At 39.3% G+C, this 24,074-nt stretch overlaps 1 protein-coding gene across 1 annotated transcript in view; it reads left to right on the top strand.

Moving 5' to 3' along the window:
* Window positions 1-23,871, top strand: part of LOC139712726 (leucine-rich repeat-containing protein 9-like) — a 34,783-nt gene extending 10,912 nt beyond the window's left edge. The window contains 22 exon segments of the mRNA XM_071624524.1: window positions 4,177-4,308; window positions 5,011-5,190; window positions 5,873-5,996; window positions 7,011-7,204; window positions 7,999-8,182; window positions 8,760-8,899; window positions 9,917-10,103; window positions 10,630-10,689; window positions 11,056-11,187; window positions 11,679-11,945; window positions 13,124-13,301; window positions 13,878-14,098; window positions 14,696-14,818; window positions 16,320-16,495; window positions 17,097-17,160; window positions 17,703-17,854; window positions 19,279-19,570; window positions 20,163-20,231; window positions 20,940-21,098; window positions 21,954-22,134; window positions 23,130-23,307; window positions 23,780-23,871. Coding sequence (XP_071480625.1) covers window positions 4,177-4,308; window positions 5,011-5,190; window positions 5,873-5,996; window positions 7,011-7,204; window positions 7,999-8,182; window positions 8,760-8,899; window positions 9,917-10,103; window positions 10,630-10,689; window positions 11,056-11,187; window positions 11,679-11,945; window positions 13,124-13,301; window positions 13,878-14,098; window positions 14,696-14,818; window positions 16,320-16,495; window positions 17,097-17,160; window positions 17,703-17,854; window positions 19,279-19,570; window positions 20,163-20,231; window positions 20,940-21,098; window positions 21,954-22,134; window positions 23,130-23,307; window positions 23,780-23,819 — 3,433 coding nt within the window. The 3' untranslated portion in view covers window positions 23,820-23,871.
* The last annotated feature ends 203 nt before the right edge of the window (window positions 23,872-24,074 follow it).

The following is a 24,074-nucleotide window of genomic DNA, read 5'->3' as shown; positions in this document are numbered from 1 at the left end:
GAAGCATCAAATTTTCAAGAATGCACATGCTTGTGGTGTCCAACATTCCAGTACAGCTGTTTCCTAATTGTGGATCATTAGACAGGCCACCATGTTGAAATTCAAGATGGCTGCCATAGAAAACATATTATACTGTTGAAAGCGCCTTAGATGAATTTGCCAAAATTGTTCTAGATAGACCGAATTCATTTCCAGGTCAAGCAGAATGACAGCCATCTCTCAATTCAAAATGGTCGCCATAAATTCAAAATGTAAGGACGAGGTTCAAATGACGTCATCAAGCCATGCTGAGGGGCAAAAACTGCGTATGGGGGGAGGGGGCATACCACTGTCCCATACATGTGGGCAAGCGTGTAAGCATTACATCCCATATAGCCAGGCGGGTATATGCGGTTCGCGAACTGCACGCTAAAGCGGTTTGTTTTTTTGCCTCTCAGGGAACACATTATTTTGCATCGTGGAACCTCGTTAATGATTATATTTAGCCCAGTCAGTAAAATATTTATACAAAAGCAAGCATTGATACAACTGAAGGTGATCTTCAAAAACTTGATGCTGCCTCGAGAGAATGAAGACAAACAGGAAAAGTCTCGCAATGGCCAATGGCAAGAAAGGCCATGGTCACCCTACCAGGCATCCCATTCACAAGCTTGTTTGTTGGCCACAAACTAAAACAAGATTTGCTAGACATTAGATATGTTTCTGGAATAATACAGAATGAATAAGGAATGAGTAGGCTTTTTCCTGATTGCCCTTGAGTGGGTCATCTTCAGTTATTAAGACTTCCAAAATGCTTACTGCTGTACAGCCAATGATTCTAAAACAACAAAGGAGCAATAATAACTCAGTTCTGTGGCGCTTTGCATGCATCAGAATTCCTCCACAATTTAGAAGACCATCACATGAGGGTAATCTCAAAAATTGTCACTGCCTTGAAGCTGATGAATGTGGTGTTTGGCAATCAGCTATCGGAAACATTCAAGGGGGATATTTCTAGAAAGAGATGAAAAGGGAAGTTTTCACGTTCTGTACTAAGAACTTGTATCTAGGAGAATTAAAATATATTAATCTCTGGGACAGTATGAAAAAGGGCAGACATTCAACTCGTGCGATTAAAATACACCATGTAAGATTGGATCCAAAGTCATTAAGCTTAAGAGGATCACCAACTTCTCATAACATTTCTACTGGCTCTACAGTCTGATAGACCTGTCATTATGCAGTCATTGCTGAACGATACAATTATCGGAAGGTATAAGTTCTAAGTAATTCCACAATCACTCTTCATCTCATAATTTCATGGCCTTCTCCTCATTCTCACTAACAAAGGTTCATTTTTCATACCCATGCCTTAGAAACCCACAAAACTGAGCCATATAATCAGCCTGAAAGTTGAAATACTGAGCAGTCATTTCCATCTGACACAGAGACCACATCACGGAAAGAAAAGAAACATATGGGTCACCAAAGATAATCATGCCATGGGAGCCGTCACTCACAACGAGGAAACAGATAGCCTCATTCCATTGTATGTAGATGCTACTTCAAGAGCAACGGGAAAATCAGAGATATTGATGATTATTACGTAGACACTGACATTTCAATTCTCCTCATGGATCTTGTAAGTTTGCTTTACTTACTGCATTGCGTGATATCTGCTCCATCACTGGAAAAGGAAATGATAAAAGTACAATTGACATTATTGAGAGATTATCTTCTGCAGTTCGTTGCGAGAAAAAACAAAGGTCTGCTCTTTCATGCCTTTTATGGTGCTGGCTGAAGTTGAAAATTTGAGGATGTCTCAAAGAGCAGATGGACCAAGAAGTATCTAAACCTGGAATCATGCAGAATGTGCAATGACACAGTCTATGCCTCCCGGAAGTTTGGCGTGGATGACTTCAACCAGGACAATCTCCGCTTTACCCTCGTAGAGTCTTGATACAATAGATCCAGAGAGCAAAGCTCGTAAACTCTCACAACCTAATTTGTGCCTCTACTACAGGGAAATATGATATATTACATTGTAGTTATTTCCAGAGAGTATGCATAAAATGTTCAATTAAATGCTTTGAGCTTCCTACACCAATGGTGGCCACAGAATTCATTATCATGCTCATAGCAAGAAATGCAAAAGTCACTGTTTCTGGAAGAATTTTATAGAACCAATTCTCCATTGTGTACTGCCTTAAAGTGCTGTGACTTCAAAAACATTTGCAGGGAATGAGCCTAGAAGACATTATCTATTAAAGTGACTATCCCATGAATTTTTAGAATGTAGGGCTAATGTTGTAAACTCTACAACCAAATCGTCTAAATGGGGCATTTAGTCACTCAGACACAGTTATTAAGAGATTCTTTTGAAATTCATTTGTTTTGACGTCAGAATCACATAATTTCCCATTCACAATTTTTACCCAAACGCAATGCTTTTAAAGGAATGCTTCCCGTGGCAGCCATTTTACATTTCAACATGGCAGTGTACCTACAGGACAGGAAGCAGTCCCGCCTACGCAATTCACTGAAGTGATTGACTTACACATGAGTGTTCCAGCATGCTTGGGTTTGCAGTTTAAAGATCTTACTGCACCTAATATGGTCGAAATCCATCTTGAATTTCAAGAGTGGCGGCCAATGCGAATAATCCATTATTACAGAATGTATAGGCCCTATGTGTGTTTTTTAAAAGAATGTATACTGTACACCACCATAAACATTCATATGTCTAAAAGTTGCTTGTAACCAGAGATATTAGCTGAAAAGCAGCCATTTTGAATGTTAAGATGGCCACCTCGAAAGTGATCTGCAATTTAAGGGAGGGGAAAAGTGCATCTGAATGTTCAACATCATGAGCCCGGTTTATGCCCGAAATGTGAACTTTCTTTATTGCTTACAACATGAGATATGGGTCAAAATTCACGTTCTGGTATGGCGGCCATTTTATATTTCAAGATGGCCACCTTCAATATCAAAATGAACCACCGTTTCAGAAAAAGATGTTTCAGAATGTCTGATAGCATACGCATGCTCTTTGCCCCAAATTAGAACCTTACACAATGTATACGATATGAGATACAGGCCCAATTACATTTGTTATTGTGGCCATTTTGAATTTCAAGATGGCCGCCAATGAAAATCATCCATCATTTAAAAAATAGATATGTATATATTAGCATGTCTGACATCACAAGCATGCTTTTTGCCCCAAATTTATACTTTCCATAATGCTTACAACCTTAGATAAGGGTAAAATATATTTAGCAATTGCGGCCATTTTGAATTTCAAGATGGCTGCCTAAAAACTGTATCAAAACTATCTACGGTATCAGAAAATGGTGCATCAGAATGTCTGACATCATAAACATGCTTTTTACATCAAATTTGAACCTTCTATGATGCTCACATGAGAATTGGGTCAAAATACAGTTTGCTATGGCGGCCATTTTGAAATTCAAAATGGCGGCTGAAGACGTGGTCGGAAAAAATGGAACCAAATTTTTTTGGATTCAGCACCCCCAAATTGACCAAGTTAGCTAAAAAAATCAATTTTGGCACGAAAATCTCACGGGACCCAATATTTCGACATAGCAGACTGTACTACAATGTGAAATTATGAAGTAACATTATTTTGACTACATTAATAATTGTAATGTTTTCAAACTCAAATCAGTATTGTATATATTTAAAATTGAGTTAGGAGGCTTTTGATATATGCCAATTGAGATTCAAGGTGTTATTACCTCAGGGACAATATATGTCCCACTGACTAGCTCAGAAAAGGGTCTTTCATTCAAATGCTTAATGCTGTCACTGTTTGCAGGTAGCTGAGCTTTACCAGTCACATACAAGTACTCTTGAGGCATGAGTGATTTTGCCCCAGTGATGGTGGAATTTTAGAGATGTATTGCCAATGCAGACAATGTATACCGGTATATGTATAATGTTAGAAAGACACATAGTCCATTTCCTCAGACTGGTGATACCTGAGATGAAATCTCAAGTATGACTGCAACACTTTCCCATTCTCAAGAGAACAGATGTATTGGGTATTTTAATGGAAGACAAATCACTGATGATCGCTTGTTAAACTTGTCATGTATTTCTTCAGATTGTAGATATGGGCAATAGTTTGAAAATTCGCTTGATAGCAGCTTTGCTGTATAATGTCTCAACCCTCAGAGTGGAGAAGTATCATGCGGAAGCCATCAGCAAAGTGAAGCACGCAACTGCCATGGCCTCCCAGAGGCTTATCACTGAGCTGGAGACAGGGGGCAACGTTAGGTTTGAGGATGGCTCTGCCTCTGACATCTGGTGAGAAAGACATCTCTCTATCATTGAATACAGCCAAAGGCCTGCTATCCGCACCTACCTCTATCTTGTCTTTCTGTCTGAATATCAGTGTAGCTGGCTGTGTCTCTGTCTTTCTGTCCGTGTGTCTATATATCTGTCTGTTCATTCCATGTGTGCATCTGTACATATGTACACATAATAATTATATTGATTGATTTGTATTTCTTATGTGTATATTTGAAGAAGGTAGCCTTTTCACCTAAGATTGGTGTCCAAAGGCATAGAAAAACACAACTCTGGTGTTGAAGATGCGTGATAACAGTTATAATTGAATTATACAACAAAAAAAGTTCTATCAATTCCTTCGTAACTGTCTACATGATAATGATATGCATTAAACCTGTAGAAAGAAGTGGTGGATGATCACTGGAATTTCCTTTAATATAGTCTGAAAGCGTTTTTGTACATCTATGCATGAAACACAACTCAAAGAGATATGCATGTTTGCAGTTCTTTGTGGCTTTTAAAGACTTGATCATCAAGTTACCCACCACAGTATCTTCTAAAAAACAAAGACGAAGTGTGATGCGTCACAATATTGTGTGCTCACTGGCCACGTCAAACAATACTGCGCATGAATGAATACAAAGAGCCAGAAACAGACATGTTATTGTACTGTATTAAGATGCAGTTCAACAAGGTTTGTGACTGTTTATACTCCAGGTTCACATCCTGCCACGATCTGATCCTGTCGCGATTCTGCGCCTCTGACTACCAGGCCTACGGCATCACCGGTCTCAAGATCCACCGGATCACCAGGGTTCACAATCGAATGCTGAGGTACCGATTTGAGACTTGCCTGGCCACCTACTCGGACGATGATGACTCCCCAGCCATGGCCAAGTGAGTTTGGTGTTCTGAGATAGTGATGTGATGCATTGTAGGCAAATATAGTGAAAATATTTCTTATTTGCTATCCACTGGAAGAGTGTCTTTGTACTTGTGCATATCAGCTGACCTGTATAATCTCATGGTAATTTCCACCTTTTCTCAAGGTTTATCAAAAAAAACCAAAAAACAAAAAACCAAACACACTAGTTCACAGCGCAAATGAAATAGCTGCATACACTAAGCTCATTTCTGTTTCAACATTAGTGGAAACTCTTCCTTCCTTCCTTTGACATTTGAGAATAGTGCATGCAGGTTTTTTTTTTTCCTCTTTTTTTTTTTTTTTGGGGGGGGGGAGTATGTTCTTTCTTTTTGTATTAAAATGGCACAGAGGCGGAGATTGATATCATACAGTGTAATATTGCTTCTCCAGTTGCTGATATTGGGAGAGCCGTATTGAGAATGAAAATGTTAGTAACTTTTTTTTTTAATTGATCGACAATATCTTTCAAAGTCTTTCAAACAGACCTAAGACGTCAGAAGTATGTCAGGTATAATTCATTCCTCTGCATTTCATTTCTCTGCTCCCTTAAATATGTATGGAATTGACAAATTCATGAAGGGTTACAGATGGTTTACACAACTCTTACATACTCTTCCACTTTTTTCTTTCACTGTTCTTTGCAACAATAATCAGACCTCAGACAATGAAGAAGCTGCAGGAATACTTATTCTTTGTCTGGGACCCAGAACTTCCTGGTGGAGAGAATCAACCCATGAAGGTCCTAGAGGAAGGTCCCATGGACCAAGACACCTACAGGGTTAGTGATTTTCTCTCTCAATGACAGCAGTTATCGATATTTTGTATTGACCATATTGGATTGTCACCCTCAGACAGGGGAGAAAACTCGTACTGTAAAAATGGACATTTTTGCCGTGTGGAAGTTATCACGTGTCATGAAACTAGCACAAAAATAGAAACATGCAATTTTTATTGCTTGCTATGTTTGATATCATTTGATGTTTTTATTCCGTGGAATTAAAAGCACATAGATTTGATTTTACCTGGCCGAGTGCAAAAACTTACTTATGTGAAAATTTTCACTTTTACAGCAGTCTGTGTATCCAGTTAATATTAATTCAAAGCATGGAATGTTGTTGGTTTTTTTTTGAGGATTTAGATTTGAGTCAGAAATACAACGTAGAAGATCGGATGTGTACAATTTTATGTCAGAAATGACTGTCTCTGTTGTGATAATGATAGGCCATGCCACATGCTCTGACAGGGCTATTCCACTGCAATGTTGGTCAAGTCATAGGGGCAATTCATGAAGTGTTTTGTCGAATATTGTTCTAGACATAGCACTTTATCCTCAGCCTTTGTAGGGGACTTATCCGAAGTCAGGCTATTGCAGGCATGCACACTAACACCTAAAGAGGCCCACCACTTTTCCACATGAGCACATGCAGACTGACAGTTCTCAAAATAACTACTTTTGGCGAAAAAAGTAAAGAATGGTAAAGTTATTTAATCATTTTAAAGAGAAGAAGATTTTCTCTATTTCACATACAAATCACTGGCATTCAATTCATGCAGTGGCAGTAGCAGTCAAAGTTCTAACAAATGGCTGCATTGTTACTTTTTTAACAATGAGATATCCCATATGTGGCTTCTTCGAGGGTTTGTCACAACTACAGAATATCCTGTGACTTGCTGATATGGGTTAAAGCTGTCAGTCCTATGGTTGCTTGCCTTCCTTAGCAACCACATACAGAAAAAAAAAAAACCCAAAGTATCATTTTCTCTAATAATATGCGCTCCCTCTTAACTGCAGCAACTGGGGCGTGATGGCGCTGTTCCTCTGTCTAATAGCCTGAGCGTGTGTGAGCAGCCTCGTGTCCAGTACCTGATGAACAAGGCCAGGTCTGATTCAGCGGCCCTTGACCCTTGCCCTTTCAGGCATGGTCAGCTTGTGGTCTGCAAGGTTTACTTGGGCAAGAGCCTGCCAGCTCTTGATGTCAACACAGGGTGAGTTATGAAAGCAGCAGGTTTGTCTTTCATATTTCCTTCGTAATAGATTGCTAGCCAGAGCATGAATATATTAATCTGTAATTTTCAGCAGTATACCAAAAAAAAAAAAAAAAAACCCAGAAATCGATTTGTATCATTCTTTGCTCATTTTTCCAGTAATAAATTATATTCATTTCTGGTCAGTTTTCATCTGTTAACGTTTGTTACATATTCAAAAAGCTGCATCACTTCGGTGATCCCTCGCATTTATGCCCAAGTTGAATTATCCTTCGGGTTTATGCCAGGTTTAAGTGCGTGTGTGTGTGTCACACACAAAGCGCACTGCTATAGCTTCTGACCACCCAAGCATTGAGAATTTAGGGTTTCTGGGATGAACACTGAACTAGTTCTTTCTATAGCTCAGTCAGTAGAGCACCGGGCTAGCATCCGGAGGTCTCGGGTTCAAATCCCGATGGAATCCCATCTTCTTTGCTCATTTTTCCAATAACTTTTGATATGTTAGAATATAATGGGATAAAGATTAAAAAGGATAAACTAGGTCCTTCTGAATTGTACAACAAATGAATGAAGCATCAAACTAATACATTGGGTCTTAATAAATCATCATAGAATGATGCTATTGTATAACAGGTGAAATAATTTGTTGATATAAGTACTTACACCTCGTCATAACATAGTGATATTGCAACACATGGCTTTAAGCATACAAATTTTGAACCCACTCACGGTTTTTAATAGGTAGCATGCACAATATGTAATAATCACTTTCTATCATGCTCTTTTTCATGCAGCATTCACCAAAAGTATTATTCAAACTGCGACTCCGTGTTCCGCCCAAAGTGCTTCTCGGGGACAGGAACGGGAGGTGAGAAAGAGCCCATGTGTGAGTGCTCCTCCCGCCAGTGTGAGTGGTTTGTTTTCAACCACGAGCTGGTGCTGCCGGAGTACGTCATCGACTTTGAGTATGTGACTAGGGTGAGTTGTTTGCTGAGTTGATTTTTTGTTGCCATCAGCAGAGTAAGTAGTTGCTCTTTGAGTAAACCTTTTTTTTTTGCCAGATATATCTTCGTTTTGATAGCATCTGCTGGGTAAACTTACAAACATTTTTTAGTGCTTCAGCGGGATGGGTTGTTGATGAATTGGTTTTATGTCACAACAGTGAGTAAAGAAATAAATTTTGTAACAGGGTGGAATTGCTCAGGTAATCAATATCATATTTACCCTGTGCAACTAGCATGTATTAACTGTCCTTGTACCCATGTAACTAATTGGTAATTGCAAAGATGATGTTGGCTGTATGGCTGTATAACATGATTGCTAGAGTTTGGAGATGGTCGTTATCTTTTTCCCCAATGTTCCATCCATCTATTTTAGACGCCATTATAAAGTATGCTCCTTCATATTAAAGCACACATTAGATATCATATGTTTTTGTTGTCTGTCTTTTCGTATTTCAGACTAGATGTTTTCTTTTAGTTTGTTACATGGCCTTTCAGTCTGCAAAAGTATGGACTAATATTCAATCTTGATGATATTTTTCCTTATTATATAGGTTCCTGCCCCAAGTCCTTTTATGAATGTCATGGATCTGAAGCAGGGTGAGAAGGGAAAGAGGCCCACAGTGCCTAATTCAGACCCCCATGCAGACGATGATGTGCTGCTGATGGAACCTGTCTCCCAGCCCAGACCAAGGTAAAATCATTTTGAGAGGGAGGATGCTCTCACTTTTTTTTTTTAGATTTTAATCTTGGCATGAGGCAGATAGTTTAAAACCCTGTCTGCCTTATGCTCAGATGAGGTGTGATAGTAGCTTGTGTTGTGATACAAGCAACTTGCGATGGATTGGTATACATGGTCAAACCTCTGACGTTTCATTGAGATACCTGTAATTTTGATGGTTTGCTGCTCAGGTATTTCAATAGTATTAAGTCAGTGAGAGTGGTTTATATCAAATCATTATTATTACATAAGTTTGAGATGGAGAACAGTATAGAAACTTCCTGTGAAATGGGACGATGTGCAGATGAAAGAATGCATGTTTGATTCACCCTGTCTCCAAAGTCATATGAAGTTGAAACATTCTGCCTTGTGCTTTGCGTAAGCATTGTTTCCTGTGATATCAGATGTCTACGGACTCTGTATTCATTAATTCGAAAAATTTGTTCGACTGATGAGCACAAACCCATGCAGAAACATTTACTGTCACATAAAATGGCTCAAATCTGTCTGTTAATAATTCATCACTCGATCAGTTTCTCTAATGTTGCTGCCTATGTGGATTACCAAGTCCCATTGAAAACACACCCCATTTAGTGGTGTGACATTTATATATTAGGAATTTTTTCCTATTTCAGTTTCTGAAAAAAATGATTTGTCAGAAGAAAGTATTATAAATTCTTTGGTCTACAAGTATCTTTCATGTTATTAATATTTCATGAACATGAGATGTAACAATGTCTTCTTCTGTGTGATCTTTAATATATTCTGTACTCATTTCAGCATTATGTATATTACTTTGTGTTACTTTATATGGAAATACAGTCATTGGAATTGAATTGAATCACTGAAGAAAAAGGTGGCATGTTTTTTTTTCCCTAGTGATTTTCAAAAACCCTGCCCTTCTCTGTTAATCATTAGTGTCATTGTTATGCATATCAGTAGGTGAGATCTGTATATACTAATGCCTGTCCTATCATGTACTTTGTGCAGATTGTCGATGCTCACAGAAGAACTCCTCCTGAAAGCGGCCAAGGCATCAACTCTCTCCTCCATCACCATACTCAATCTCCATGGCAACGGCCTGACCAAACTCAAGCATCTCAACTCTCTGCCGGCCCTGCAGCGCCTTACCGTCAGCTTCAATGAGCTCAGCAGACTGGAGGATGTAGCACATATGGTATGTCCTGCCATTTCAACATCTTCTTCATGTTTAGTTGTCTGCGTAATATATTAGACCACTTCTCCTTCACCAGAAAGTGATAGTTCTGCAAATGATAGTTCTCATGCAAGTTCTGCAAACATATGATTCCTGATGCTCGATAGGTAATCTCTCCTGCAGCTTCAAGAAGCTCTTCTGAGATGAACTGCACATGTTTCTTGGGGAGGTGTCATGGTGATGATCTCTTATTTACAAAACAATGTAAAATACTGTAAAAGTGGACATTTTCACGATGCTGAAATTTTCGCGCATTTTGTGCAATTAGAAACTAGCGCAAAAATAAAAGCACACAAATAATTTTGCTTTCCATATGTTCCAGAAGTTGATGTCTTGATGCTGCGGGATTAAAAACATGTGAAACTCTTCTTATGCGGCCGAGTGCGAAAAATTAGTCACACAAAAATATCCACTTATACAGTAATCTAGTATGTGCTCTGTATTTCCCTATTTACCTGAAGTGTGTTGGTCATACTTCTATCCACAGCCAAACTTGGAATACCTGGATGCCAGTTTCAACAAGATCTACACCCTTGATGGAATGAAGGTAAGGCAGTGCTCTGTTAGAACTCAAGAACTTAACACAGCATGGTACTGGGGCCACTTGTAATAGATAAGCATTCTAGTTGTGGTGTAGGAATCCACTTATAATTATCTTGTCCTTGATGTTGATCTTTGCTACTATTCAGTGACCTATGTAAATACAATGATAATGTTTATATTGTAGAACATAATATCATTATTCTACAATATTTAAATTACATGTAAGGTTTATGATATGATATGTATACATTATCATAGATATTTCAGCAGAAGGTCCAATAAACCAATTTTTTTCCATATATTCACTAAATTAGCATTGTATGTCTTATGTATGTATAACTCAATTCATAAAATGCAATCTTGCTTGCAGGCTCTGTCTAAGCTGAAGACACTGGACTTGAGCTGGAATGAGCTGACCAACACTCGTGATGACCTGTCCATCCTACGCAAGCACTCGCCGAACCTCTCATGTCTTGACCTCAGGCACAACAGCTGGCAAAAGGTCAGAGACTCTTGTCTGGATACTATTGCTTGAGTGGGAAAAAAAAGAAAAGAAACAAAAGCAGAAATCAAAACCTTTCATTAGACCAGGATATTATGATTTGTGGTCCGTGCTGTCCTGCTATAGTTTTCTCTGTGTCGTACTGGAAGCTTATGAATCAATTGATCAACTAATATGTGGTGAATATTTGCACATGCAGTGAGGAAATGACTTATGAAGACTTATCAACTTTGGGTGATTGTTTATTTCTATGTATTGATATTTTGTAAAAAGTGAATTACCCTTAGTACTCCTAATCCATACATCTTCTTTCCTTTTTAACTTACAGTCCATGACGTAAAATCCTATACTAAATTTGTGCATCACAACTGCAGAGTCCATGTACATCAATGGCAATTTGTCTTTTATAATCTTTTATAATCTTTTATCTATCTTGCTTAAGGAAAATATTGGGGCTCGATACACTATTGTGGCTTCTTTCCCCTTCACAGCCAGAGGGGCTGAGACTAAGGACCATCGGCAGACTGAAGTCCCTGACCATTCTGAATGGTCAGCCGGTCACAGAGACTGAAGCCACGGCAGCCCTACGCATGGCAGCAGGGTCACGAATATCCCAGGTGTCGCTGCTGGCCCACACCCGAACTGACCAGAGCCGGCCCAGGAGCCTCAGCCTGGCGTCCTGTGCCCAGCTGCTGACCACGGTCAGCCGGAACAAGCCGGACAGACAGAGCGAGAATGACAGCGAGTGGTACAGTAAGGTTAGTGCATGGGTGGGTGACGCTTTAAGAGCACTCCACATTCCCCTTCGCACCGTGGTGCTGGTAGCCGTTATTTCTTATCACTTGTTGGGAATTGACAGGATACCTGCAAGAATGAAGACCAATTAAATCTCTATATGACAACCAGTGTTCTCACATATTCATATTCTCATGGTCATTGTTCTTATCCAGAAAGTTACCCAAAGTAGGTTAGCCTCTGTTAAAAGTGAAGGGGAGTAAAAGAAATTATTGGGTTCACACATTAGATGTGAAACTCGGTATATGTGATTTTATAAATCCAAAATACGATGCATCTATATATCTATTTGTTAGTAAATTTTGCTGTAAATCCGTGTTGAATAGTAAGCAAATAATCAGCGTTGATGAAGGTGATGAGACAAACTATCACTTCCGAGGCGATCTGGATGTAGCTATCTTTCCGAAGCACAGCTGAGGAAAGATAGCATACACATTCAGATCGCCGAGGAAGTGATAGTTTGTCTCATTGCCTGAAACTAAAAGTTGATTATTTGCTTTATATTCCACATCTAGGGTCCTAGTTATTCCCATTTTATTCCACATCTGAAACCGTTTTAGCTGTCTCAGGGCTTAGGCTACATATTTTATTTCAGACGTATGCACGTAGCACCAAAATCGTGGCACCGAAATAAGAGTGCGTTGCACTGTGGTCTATCACTTGACCCAGGTCAAATGATAGACCACAGTGCAACACACTTTTATTTCGCGCGTACTCAAAATTGTAAGTTATATCACGCGTTAGGACAGTGTGGACTAAGAGATCAGCGAAACAAAATGACTATCATCATAGAGTGTAACAAACTTTTATTCTCAGGTGATGTGATGGGCAAAACTACGCTTTATCACGTGATCAGCTCTTGACCAATCCTATAGCAAGATTCTTAGTATGTGGAATATAAAAAGATCTATCATCCCTTTATTCTCAACTTTATGTATGTTCCTGTCTTTGTGGTTTGTCTATGTTAGTGGGTGGTTTAGTGGAGAGATGCATCAGGAGAGCACTGGTAATAATTGTGTATTTCATTCATTCATGCTGCCGTTAGCACCACCTTGCCCCTGATCTGCATCACACTTGCAAATCACAAAATTGCCCTGTGCAGTCAACACGTGTACATAATCATTTCTTCATCTATTACTAGGTGACGACATTAAATCTAGATAGTCAACACATCAGCAAGCTATCCAATCTGGAGCGCCTCGTCAACCTCCGATGGGCCTCCTTTAATGACAACGATCTGACCAAGATTGAGGGACTGGAGAATTGCTCCCAGATTGAAGAGCTCTCACTGGAGGACAACTGCATCTACAGAATCGAAGGTGAGACCTCAGCTGTTCATGGAATTAGTTTCCAATCTAAAATCTTGTAGACTAATCAAGACTGTTGATACTGAAATTCCAAACAAACTGCAGAATCTTGCATTTGATAGCCATGAGTTATTGCATGAGAATGTCTGTCGGATTAAAAATTGAATCCTGAAAAGCCAGAATGAAGTATATTCTTGCAGACATGTCCATAAGCGTAGCATAGCATTGCATTTGAGGCACCTTGGGTGTCAACAATAGTTCACTGTCTTTGAATCCTCTTCTGCAGAATGGAACACAACAATGTGATCATGACCTGCTTGTATGAGTAGTAAACATGGACAATGAGTGGTTTCCTTAAAATGATAGGAAAGTCAACTATTAAATCTGTAAAAGACTTGAGAACATCCCAATTTCTGACTTCTCACTGAGATGCATGATCTGAAAATGTGACTGCTGGAAAATGGTTATCAATTTATACTGCATGATTATGATAATCCATTTTGGTGAAAAATTGCAATAGCTTAAATCACTTTTATGCAATAAAAAAAAAAAAAATCAAATGAGTATCCACTGTTTGCCCCCTGCCAGGTATCTCTCACCTGAGTAAGCTTCACACACTGAACCTGGGTATGAACAACCTGAGCACCTTGGAAAACGCCGGCCTGGACAAGCTGGTCAGTCTGCAGTGCCTGTCAGTGGAAGACAATCGCATCTCCACCCTGGCAGGCCTGGACAAAGTCACATCTCTGCTGGAGCTGTATGTTGGCAACAACAACATCCGTAACATACGGGAGGTGTTCCACCTCAAGGTGAGAGGGGCCCCTCGCATTTTTTTCCCCCTTAAAGTACTTTTGAATATTTTTATCCAAATAAACAGCAAACAGATGTATCAGTTGCATCAGTCAGGGAATGAGCAAGCCTGCACTTACATTGTATTCATCTTGTTTGATGTAGATGCTGTTTTGAAGGTGACTTTTTTCCTCTTTGCCTCCTGTTTTGTGTCCATAGGACTTGAAGCCATGGTCCAAGTGACAGTACATAGCTAATGAAAATGTTTTGTCAGCTGTTTATTGACCTAGGGATTTGCCTGTTACATGTTGGAATATTTGTGCCGACATTTGTTACGGAAATGCCTGCTATCTTTTTGATAATGACCACAAATAATTGCCAGCTGAAGAAAGTAATACAGCAAGTACATGCTTCCAGTGTAGGTGATACATCAATGTGCCATTCTTTCATGTAATTTCATTGTTTAAATTCCATAGAAGGGAAAGCGCAGAGAAAGGCAAATACATGACATGCAGATCGACTATACCTGTCAAAGTTTGCTATTGCTTATTCTTTTATTTCTCTCCCCCCCCCCCCCCCCCCCCCCCCCCCCCCCCCCCCCCCCCCCCCCTTTACAGCCTTTGCCGAACTTTGTGATCCTGGACATGTGCGGGAATCCGGTGGCTAAGGAGTCCGACAACTACAGGCTGTTTGTGGTCTATCACCTCAAGTCCCTCAAGGCCCTGGATGGATCAGCAGTGGTAAGAGAATTGCCCTTTTTTCGAGCTCTCATTGACAACAAACATGGAGTCAGTGACCTTATAACAACTACTGTACATGCTGAGATTTTGGGGAATGGCAGTAGATTGGACATTTTTGCAAGTTGTTAATTTCACAGTCTTCTCGTTGTCACGGTAATTGCAAAAAACTTAAAGGATAAGTTCACCTTCATAAACATAAGGATTGAGAGAATGCAACAATGTTAGTAGAACACATCAGTGAAAGTTTGAGGAAAAGTGGACAATCGATGCAAAAGTTATGAATTTTTAAAATTTTTGTGTTGGAACCGCTGGATGAGGAGACTACTACAGCTTGTGAGTCATATGCGTACAACAGTATAAAGAAAATATAAAGAAAATTCAACATATTTTCACTTTTTTCACATAATAAAAGAGCACTTGACTTGGCTCTTTCTAAAGGCAGGGGGAATAATATTACCCATAACATTTGTCGGTAACGAGTCGGGGGAATGTGAACTTTTTTCATAAGATGAAATTTTGTGAAATTCTCTTTATATTTTCCTTATATTGTTGTACGCATGTGACATCTAAATTATTCACACACTGCAGTAGTCTTCTCATCCAGCGGTTACTGCACAAAAACTTCAAAAATTCATAACTTTTGAACGGATTGTCCGATTTTCCTCAAACTTTCAATGATGTGTTCTACTAATATTGCTACATTCTCTCAATCCTTATGTTTATGAAGGTGAACTTGTCCTTTAACACAAATGCTCAGAAGAAAGTGGGACTTCTCAAACAAATTCTCTCGATAAAACATTGCTTGAGATGAGATTAAATCTCTCCGAAGAAGAAAAAAAATAAAGAAGATAGGTAGTAGTATTCCAATAATTCGAGCAGGGGTCCGATAGCAAATACCATTCAGCTTCAGCATGAGTATACTGTATGTGCCAGCATCAGATTAGACTTGCCATAGCCAGTGTTTAGTTCGGGTCAAATTTTGTTTTCTCTTTTGTCAGTATTTTCACTCATTATCTTTCCTGTTGGAACCTAATTGCTAAATTCAGGGAAATAAAACCACCTCAAAAAGTTCAGTGTGTACAGTATGTCAACTCAGAATTTACAAGCTAATTATACCTACCAGATTGCTTGATGTAAAGTGATGCTTTAAGTTTTGCACTTTGGTATTGATGACCCATTGATATAAAATTTAGTGTTGAGTTTTTCTTCTTTTGTTTTTCATTTCAATAAAGTTCAGTGGAAATATTTAAAGATGAGAAACAGATATCTAGCATCACTATAGAAGGTTTTCAACTTTTTTATCATACCATTTTTTTCTTGGTCCAAGTTCAATTGTCTTGATGTGAGATTGTTTTGAGGGAATTTCCAGGAATAGTCTTCATTGGGTAGGAGTTTCCCAAGTTTAATGTTCTAGGTGGTAAGTTTCTAAGAGAACTTCTTCAGAGCCATTCCTGTGATATTTTTCAAACAACACACATCTCTGTATCAATCTGGATGCTAGGAGTCCACAGAGGGCGGTACAGCCAGAGACACCTTTGGAGGCCGGCTGAACCAGGACTTTGTGGCGGAGAAGCTCGGCCACTCCAACTTCCACGAAATCAGAGAGCTGGACTTCCCGCACTGCGGAATCCGGCAGGTGGATCTGGGTTCAGGGGAACACTTCATCAACCTTCGCAGGTAGAGATTTGTTGTTGCAGTTGTCATTTCTGTCACACATGCACACACCCAGTACATGTGGAGGGTAATCATACAATTAATAAGACGATTCTTAATGCACCCTAGTAATGACAAGCATATTCCAAGTTATGGTAATGATGATTTTTGCGTGCTTTACATAGATATTATTCAGAAGTGGTCTACAGTGAGTGTACTTGAGGTTCTAGTAATTTAAATGTATTTTTTCTGTGTGTGTGTTTTGTTCATTCAGTTAAAAAAAAAGTAGAGAATTACAAGATACCATTGCCTAGAGGCTGTAATCCCAGTCAAGCTAGCTGCTTATTGATGACGGTCTCATCCATCTGGACCTTACACGTACAGTGCGATATAATGCATGCTTTTGTATACATATAACTCTATTTTTTCAAAGGTACTTTCTACATACTCTTATCTATATATTGATTAGAACATTTGCCCTAATTATTTCATTTTTAAAGTGGTAAAATAAATCAAACTGAAACTCAAACTGAAAAAGTAAGATGAGTATAAATGACTACTGTGATAAATGACTACTGTGATACTGTGATGAGTACATAATGTACCTGATATGTTTCTATTTCAGTGTCAACTTGGAGCACAACAACCTGACGTCATTCAGTGGTCTGATCTACTTGGTTAATCTCAGGGTGAGAACAAATAACAATTATCGATTCTGATGGATGATTTCTCTGTGGAAAGACATCTTTCAGGCTGACAGTTTACGTCATTTTCTCTGTTTCCTGAATTTCTTGCATGGAGTTTTGTCAGGCACTATATGTATACAACTTGTATTTGTTTATTTCATGGCAGAACTCAGTATACCAGACATGGAATGATAATCCTTTCTATAAACAATTGAATATTATTCTGACATGTAAGGAAAAGGGACAAAACATTGAAATTGAGGAAAAGGAGTGTTTTCTATGAAAGAAGCAAAACTACATCTTCAGATTATTATTAACAGTAAAATGTCAGTGGATTTACCTCTCTGTTGGTAGTTGACAACATAATTTCCTTGGCTGTAATCACATTCAGTTTTTTAAAATACTGTGGCTCAGAAATCAAGATGAAGACAGGCACAGAAGAAATACGATGAACCTTGAAGAGCCAGGATGCATACACTTCCAGTAAAGATTGTCTTCAGCTATAATCGTGCATCTCATTTTAAATCTCATCAATGTCATGCCAGGTACTGTGTCTCAACCACAACCACGTGGAGAGTATTCTGCAGAGGCCCAAGGCATCCAAGGGCGGAAAGACGGACAAGGATGACCACATTGACCCCTACATGCCGGGTAGTCTCGCTCCAATCTTGGATAACCTGGAGGTCCTTCACCTGGGGTAAGTCATGAACACAGCATTCTCTCCTGCTACACTGGCATGGCATGAATGGAAAGTCAAATCCAGTCAGTTTAAAAAGAAGCACAGGAGAAGCTGTGTAGAGGGCCGAGGTTGGCAAATAGTACTATAAGAACAGGAATGTTGCAACCATCAGGTCAACGGACTCTTAGACTTCTGTTGTTGTTTTCTTGTGAGCAGTGTACATTTATATTGATATGATGTTAACATTTGACTGTGTGGAATTTAGTTTTCTTATCATGTACAAAAATTGTAATGTAAGTTACTGTCGCATTTTAATATCACTTTTACATAATTGCCTTTGTTTACATTTTACTGGGGCTTCACTTCAGTTTTTGTCACATATTTGGTGTAGTCTTCTTTGCTTATGATAATATTTGCAAAAATAAAATGCACATGAATTTTTCTTTTATCTACAAAAACAACGCCATACATTGAATGCCAGTATAGTGCTGTACTCAGTAAAAGTAAGTTGACTTGTACCACTGATGTACTAGCATGTTTAGTAGTGCACATTCAGTTAAGTTGTGTGTTTCGTTAACCAGCATTGTGTGTTCAACAAATCCCTATATCATTGGGAGATGTAGTATACAGGTACTCAAATTTTTTTCATGGTCATGAAAGTTTCATGCAGCTTAAAAGGTCGTTGGCTCCAATTCAAGGAAGTTTTGTGCTGTGAATGTTTCTGGTTTTACAGTAGCAGAATTCCATTGGGTCATCATGCCATAATCAGACAACATGGCATGAGTGACTCGAGAATAGCCTGTGGATGTATGACATGTAATGCCATCTTTAAAGGGAAAACATAGTTCTCATATGCCTTCAGAACTGTCAATTTTTGCTCTAAAATGTACACATATGCAAAAGTAATGTGTTGATTGATATTTTAGAACACAATTTCAATTAGGTTACAACTAAAATGTGAAATATGAGCCAGAAAGGTTTGCTAGAAGTACCGCAGTCTTAGAGCATTCCCAATCATGGTTTGCTACATATTTCTTTTCGTAATAGATTATTAATCATCAACAATTCAGGCCAAGGTAGTATCCACCGATCTTCTGTGCTAGAATGAACCTAGAATGAATTGCATGCAGCTTGTTATAAAATATGATTGCTTAGGCACGGTCGATCATAATGTTCTACCAACCCATTCAGCAGTGGATAGGGTGTTTCAGAAATAAAAGTCGTATGCGTAGGCCCTACAGTCAAAATTATTTTACACTTTTGATCTCAAATACCCTAAAACAAGTCATTATCATGGCAAATCATGTCAACCAGACATGTTCCTTGGTAGACCCAATCAATGAATTGCAAGCAAATTCGAAATGGTGGAAGATGAATTCTGAGGCCTTCTGAGAACTATGTTTTGGCTTTAAATTTCATTTGCTGCCATCTGGCCTTTGCAGGTACAATGGTATCAGCGATCTGAACAAGCTGGAGATGTCCAGGCTGCCTTCCCTCAAGGCCCTCTTCCTCCAGGGCAACGAGATCAGCAAGGTGGAGGGCATGGAGGGCCTGCAGGACCTCCGGGAGCTGGTGCTGGACCGGAACAAGATCAAGAGCCTGGGGGACACCTCCCTCATCAACCAGTGGAACCTGGTGGAGCTGCACATGGAGGAGAACAGGCTGCGGGACCTGGCCAACCTCCACTACCTTGAGAACCTCCAGCGGCTCTATGTCGGCAGCAACAGGATCCAGGTTTGGGCCCATTTCTCATCTCATTTTCTTAATGGTCAATTTCTGTTGAGATACCCTGTAGATGTATCTTCTCTCCTTCACCCACCCCCCCCCCCCCCTCACCTGCAAAAATCACATGTGGTAGATACATTCACTTATTCCAAATTACACTGAGCTTTTTCCATCATAAACCAATGCTGTTGAACAGGTTGATGTACTGTCATAGCATGTTTTGCTGTTAGTCAGACTCATTTCCAAAACATGACAGGAAGAGTTGATGGGAAAATCCATCGTCTAGGTATCTATCTGATTCTCAACTCATGAAAGCTCGTCTTACAATATGATGTATAAACAACAGTTCCTACTGACTTTTTGGAATTGAGATTGCTTTTGCTACACATTGCATGTGTATTTGTGGGGGACAAAAATGTGTAGTTTATTTTCATTCTGAATTTGTAGAGAAATATGCCACTGCTCTCTCATTGTTGTGGAGTTGCTATGAAAAAATAAAAACTCTTAGTGCAAATTTTCATACAGCATGACTGTGGTTTCCTAGTGTATCATTTTCTTGCATGTGTCAGTAAATTCTTCATATACTTCGCTCTATTTACAGGACATGTCAGAATTGGAGAAGCTGGATCGTCTGCCAAACCTGATAGAACTGTCTGTCATCAGCAACCCGGTGAGATTTTTTTACCTAAGATTATCCCATGAAATCATGCCTAGCCCCCTTCTGCTCTGATTCATACTACTTATAGACAATTTGTTTTTGACATGTGTATGACCATGGATATCACTTTCCACAAGTATTTTGTTTGACATTGAGATTGCTCTGGAAATTATAAAGGAATATGACATCCTGATATTATGTTGCTTTATGTGAAAACAGAAAAATAAATCAGTTATATATATTTTTTTTGGGGGGGGGGGTGGGGGTGGGGGGAGGGGGGGTGGACACCAAATAAAGGTATGAAAAGTTTGTATAACCCTTTTCCACAAATATTTGGGCCCCAACAGAACTTATTTGCTGAGGAGGACACATAAAGATGTATAACTCTTGTTATTTACCAAGAACAGGTCTGAAGAATTTTTTTTTTTCTCTGGAGAAAAATAAAACTTTGTGAATTTTTTGTGTACAAACCAAATGGAGAGCTGCTCAACACCTACAATGCTCAGAGTTGCCAATTATGTCTTAATCCCGTAATGCTTGCAGTTCATTATTTTTTTATGTGTCTTTAATTCCCCCTCCCCCACCCCCCCCCCAAAAAAAAAAAAAAAAAAAATCAGTGATCTACTTCTCTGATTGTTCTGTTTTCATACAAAGCAACGTGATATCAGGGTGGAATATTTTTTTAATTCAAATATGTCTGGTTGTTTGCTGCCCTGCCAGGTGTCACGTCGGCTGATGCACCGGCCGATGCTGGTGTACCGCCAGCCCAACCTGCTGTGCATCGATGGCATCCCTGTCACTCAGGAGGAGAGAACCAAGGCAGAGCTCTATTTCATGGAGCAGCAGGTGAGCTGAAGTTACCCACCACTTCCTCCGTCAGCACTGTACACTGTATACTGTAAAACCAGAAATATTCGCAGCTTGAAATTTTCGCAAATTTGAGCTGATGGCCTTTTTCACAGCATGAAATTTTTGAAAATTGCCACTGGCGTCCAGTTCATACAGTGTAAACAAGAACTTTCACATTCATTTTTGTTTCACAAATCTTTGCTCTTGCAAAAATTGTGAAATTAAAATGCCTGCAAAAATTTCTGGTTTTACTGTATCAGGGCATGCGATTTGACTCTTGATTTTGATCTGTTTCATTTCGTTTAGTTCAGTTTAGTTTATTTAGTCTTGATTTTTAATATTCACATGCTCTTTACATGCCTTATTTAAGAATAAATCTTGAAGTTTTATGTTTGGAGCATTGATTTGAAGATGGTATTTGACCTGCGGGGTCACTCTTGTGAAGAAATGAAATTCTCATAGCTGCGTATCCACATCAGGAAGAACAATGACAGTGAAGCATGAATGCATGATTTGTGTACATTTCAGGCTTAGACATAATACCAAAAGCATAAAGCTTTCAATGGAACACTAAACAAGTCTTTGTTTTGTTGGGTGTGAAAAGTTAGCTGCTCGTACTTCTAGTGCATTTTCAAACCCATGGGCCTATCTCATGAAACTGGTCTGAATTTAAATGAGCATTGAGACTATTTAAAATTACAGCTTTCCAGTGTCATCCAAGAATGGATGGTACAGGACGAGTGGAATTGTTTTGATTGTTCAAACTAAAATGACTGAATTGTACAAAGGTGTAAAATACCAAGAATGATGTGAACCAGGGACACACACAAAGTGTGAACCAGATTTTAAACCACCTTTTGAAAACATGCACTCTATTTTTTGCAGCCAACCACCACGATCACCACGGAGACCACATTACCGGGCATTTCCTCTTACAAGGGTCATCCTGCACCGGTCAAGATCACCAATGTCCAGCTCCAGGGAGGGTCAACTGCGAGTCATGGCTGGAGTACCCAAGTCCAGTATGGACTGGCCGATGAGAACTCAATACAAGATGCTCACAGGGGTATGTTTAGAGGCCAAAGTTGACATTGCGTAGATGTCCTGTCAGTGGGCATGTTCACAGACGACTATAATCAAATTGATAGATACAATGTGTCTTTGATTTTTTTTTCCAATCATCTCTAGGAAAGAGCTATACAATTTACTGTTACTACTGTTTACATATCAATACCTAGAATTGAGTTTGTTTGCATGAGTTGTTACTCTCGTGAAGCAAACCTGGGGTGAACACTGTCTTGCTAGTGATATGATATTTTTTCGAGAGAAACCACTCAAAGTTTAATCTTGATGATAAGTCGTGTCTATGTTGTATGTTCTTGAGGAATTTAAATGATTGATATACTTTAAAACGAGGAATGTTCGTGTGCATTTTAATTTCGCGAATTTCGCGAGCGCCAAGATTCGCGAAATGAAAATGCACGCGAAAGTTCTGTCTACACTATGTGCATTGAATGACAGTGGCAGTTTGCGAAAATTTCATGCCGCAAAAGAGGCTGTCAGCTCCAATTCGCGAAAAATTCATGCCGCGAATATATCATGTTTTACAGTACCTATCACCTTGTTAGGTAAAAAATTACAACCTGCACAGAATCAGAAATATGAGATTTGTATTCTTCTTGTCAATGAAGATTATCTTGCCAGAAATCAGTTTTGCTTCTTCTCTATGTAGTTTGCCCAACAGTATTTTAAGTGCAGACTTCTCATGTGTTAATTGATACGCACTTCTGTGCAATCGTTTTGTAAATAAGGAAACTGATTTGTTCTCTCATTCCTCCAAACCATATTTGGGCTTTACCATTTGATTCTATCCTATTAAAAACATAATGGTAAATCCATGAATTAGTGTATTTAGATATGTCTTACCCCTCTCTAATATTTTGGATGGTCAATATTTGTTTTATAACACATTTGATACAACAAGAAGCCTGTGGGTGTCATGCCAAACAGAGTGCAGAGGTATTCACCATGTCTTATCTCCATTAAAAAATCTCTCTTCAGCCCCAAATCGAAGGCAGCGCAGCTATGGCAAAGCAGACTCCCAGTCCTCCCCTAGCAACACAGCCACCCGGATGAACTACTCCAGTAGCACGTCTGGCAGGTCAGGGGGTCAATACCAGCCCCACTACCAAGTGCCCTATGTCCCCCACCACAGCAGCAGGACCCAGGGATATGAGGGGTGAGTTGATATCTGTTATTGCATTTGCCACGTCTGGCAGAGAGGTCGGTCTCTGCGCCCAAGTTTTAGGAATGTAATTCTCTGTTAACATGCCACTTTCACACGCTTGACTAATACAGCTGCGTTTGAAGTGAAGTATGTCTGACCGGCCCTTATTTGCAGTGCTTTTGAAGTTATGACGCTATTGTATGTGCCTGGTTGCAAATGGTGTAGAGAAGTCTTCAGCAGCTTAATCCATGTATAGCATTCTCCAATCAGTATGGCATACACGTGATTCTCTGTATGCTACACCATTAGTACTTAAACAATATATCCATCTGTTAGGACACAGGTTTAATGTGTCATACATCCTATTATGAAATTTGATTTTTCTCTGCTGAAGGCATCCATGACAGATAATGTTAACTGCAGCAATGAGGCAAATTTTTGTTTGTTGTGCTAATCTCTCTTTAACCCTTGTTTCTTCCACCAGATACACTGGCAGTAATGTACGGCATGGAAGGCCCAGGTAGTACCATCTCACGTAAGGCAGACATGGGAATGTGTTGCCATCATCATCTTGTGTGGGTAATGACTAAAAAGTCTCTGGCTTTTTAAACATGTCATCATTTGGATTCCCACATGGAAGTTTGAATCTGTTGAAAGGTCAGCTGAACTCAAAACATGCTTCTCAGCTGATGACACAGAGATACCACTAGTGCTTTCAAACAGACTTCATTTTCTTTTATCGGATACAAAATTTTCTGTTCTGTTGTCATGCCTGTGGT

The sequence above is a fragment of the Diadema antillarum genome, unplaced genomic scaffold, assembly GCF_040938485.1.
Source record: "Diadema antillarum isolate AM-2024a unplaced genomic scaffold, OU_Dant_1.0 seq00001849_RagTag, whole genome shotgun sequence".
NCBI classification, from domain to species: Eukaryota; Metazoa; Echinodermata; class Echinoidea; order Diadematoida; family Diadematidae; genus Diadema; species Diadema antillarum.
Note: the sequence above shows the minus strand (reverse complement) of the source record. Positions and strands in the feature narration are given on the sequence as shown.